Source organism: Chlorella variabilis (genome assembly GCF_000147415.1).
Source record: "Chlorella variabilis unplaced genomic scaffold CHLNCscaffold_5, whole genome shotgun sequence".
Lineage (NCBI taxonomy): Eukaryota > Viridiplantae > Chlorophyta > Trebouxiophyceae > Chlorellales > Chlorellaceae > Chlorella > Chlorella variabilis.
In genome coordinates, this window is record NW_005435083.1 from 561437 (window position 1) to 562303 (window position 867).

At 70.8% G+C, this 867-nt stretch overlaps 2 protein-coding genes across 2 annotated transcripts in view; one reads left to right on the forward strand and one right to left on the reverse strand.

Moving 5' to 3' along the window:
- CHLNCDRAFT_142849 (hypothetical protein) overlaps window positions 1-271 on the reverse strand; it is a gene marked incomplete at both ends in the record, with an annotated part of 8560 nt that extends 8289 nt beyond the window's left edge. The window contains one exon of the mRNA XM_005849718.1: window positions 175-271. Within this exon, the coding sequence (XP_005849780.1) occupies window positions 175-271 (97 nt within the window). The remainder of the gene's footprint in view (window positions 1-174) is intronic.
- A 256-nt stretch (window positions 272-527) lies between these two features.
- CHLNCDRAFT_142850 (hypothetical protein) overlaps window positions 528-867 on the forward strand; it is a gene marked incomplete at both ends in the record, with an annotated part of 3154 nt that continues 2814 nt past the window's right edge. Inside the window, one exon of the mRNA XM_005849451.1 lies at window positions 528-570. Within this exon, the coding sequence (XP_005849513.1) occupies window positions 528-570 (43 nt within the window). The remainder of the gene's footprint in view (window positions 571-867) is intronic.

The following is an 867-nucleotide window of genomic DNA, read 5'->3' on the forward strand; positions in this document are numbered from 1 at the left end:
ACCAGCGCAGGTGCGGGGCCTGGGGGGCCAGCTGGCGCCGCCTGCTGTCCCAGCGAGGCTCGCCGCCTGCCTGGCCACCCAGCCAGCCTGCTCAGCCAGCCCCTGCTGCCCTTGCCTGCCACCCCAGCGCCTGCCGCCGCCTCCTCCCCAACAAACCTCCCACACACACCCCACCTCCACCCCCGCCCCCCCTTGCAGCCGCCCCCGATCCGCTGCTGGACGCCGTGCTGCTGCACCTGCTCAGCCACTGCGCCAAGGCGGCGGCGCGCATCAAGAAGAACAACGAGCGGCTCAGGGCGGCGGCGCAGGCGGGGGGAGGCGCCGCCCCGCTGGATGCGGTGCCCAAGGACCAAGGATTCACTCGAGCCAAGGTGCGCCTGTGCGGCTGCTGGTGTGTGGTGCGTGTGTGGCGTTTGGGTACAAGGGACGCGTCGCGTTGCCAGGGCCGCCTGTGGAGAGGGAGGGGTGCTGGGAGGGTGTTCCGCACGCCCGCCGTGTGCATGCCTGCTGCGCAATCGCGAGCGGTGATGACGCCCAACCGCGCTCAGCGCAGCGCTGTCGCGCTGCGCGGTGAGAGCTCTCATCACACATTTCTCGAGTCTGAGCTCGGAGCGGCTGCAGCTGCGGCGGCGGCGCCAGCCCCACATCACCCTGCACCACCCCTGTTGCCTGCCTCTGCCCCTGTGGTGGCGATGCCGCCTGCCTGCTGCCTGCTACGCCTTGCACCACGCACCGACCGCATGCAGCCTCTAATGCCCAGCGGGCGGCTCCGGCCGGTGCCCCCCAGGCTTCGCTTGGCTGCCACAGCGACTGGCCTATCAGCACTTTAGGGGCTGCCTCTCCCACACCCCCATTGTCTAGAATGGT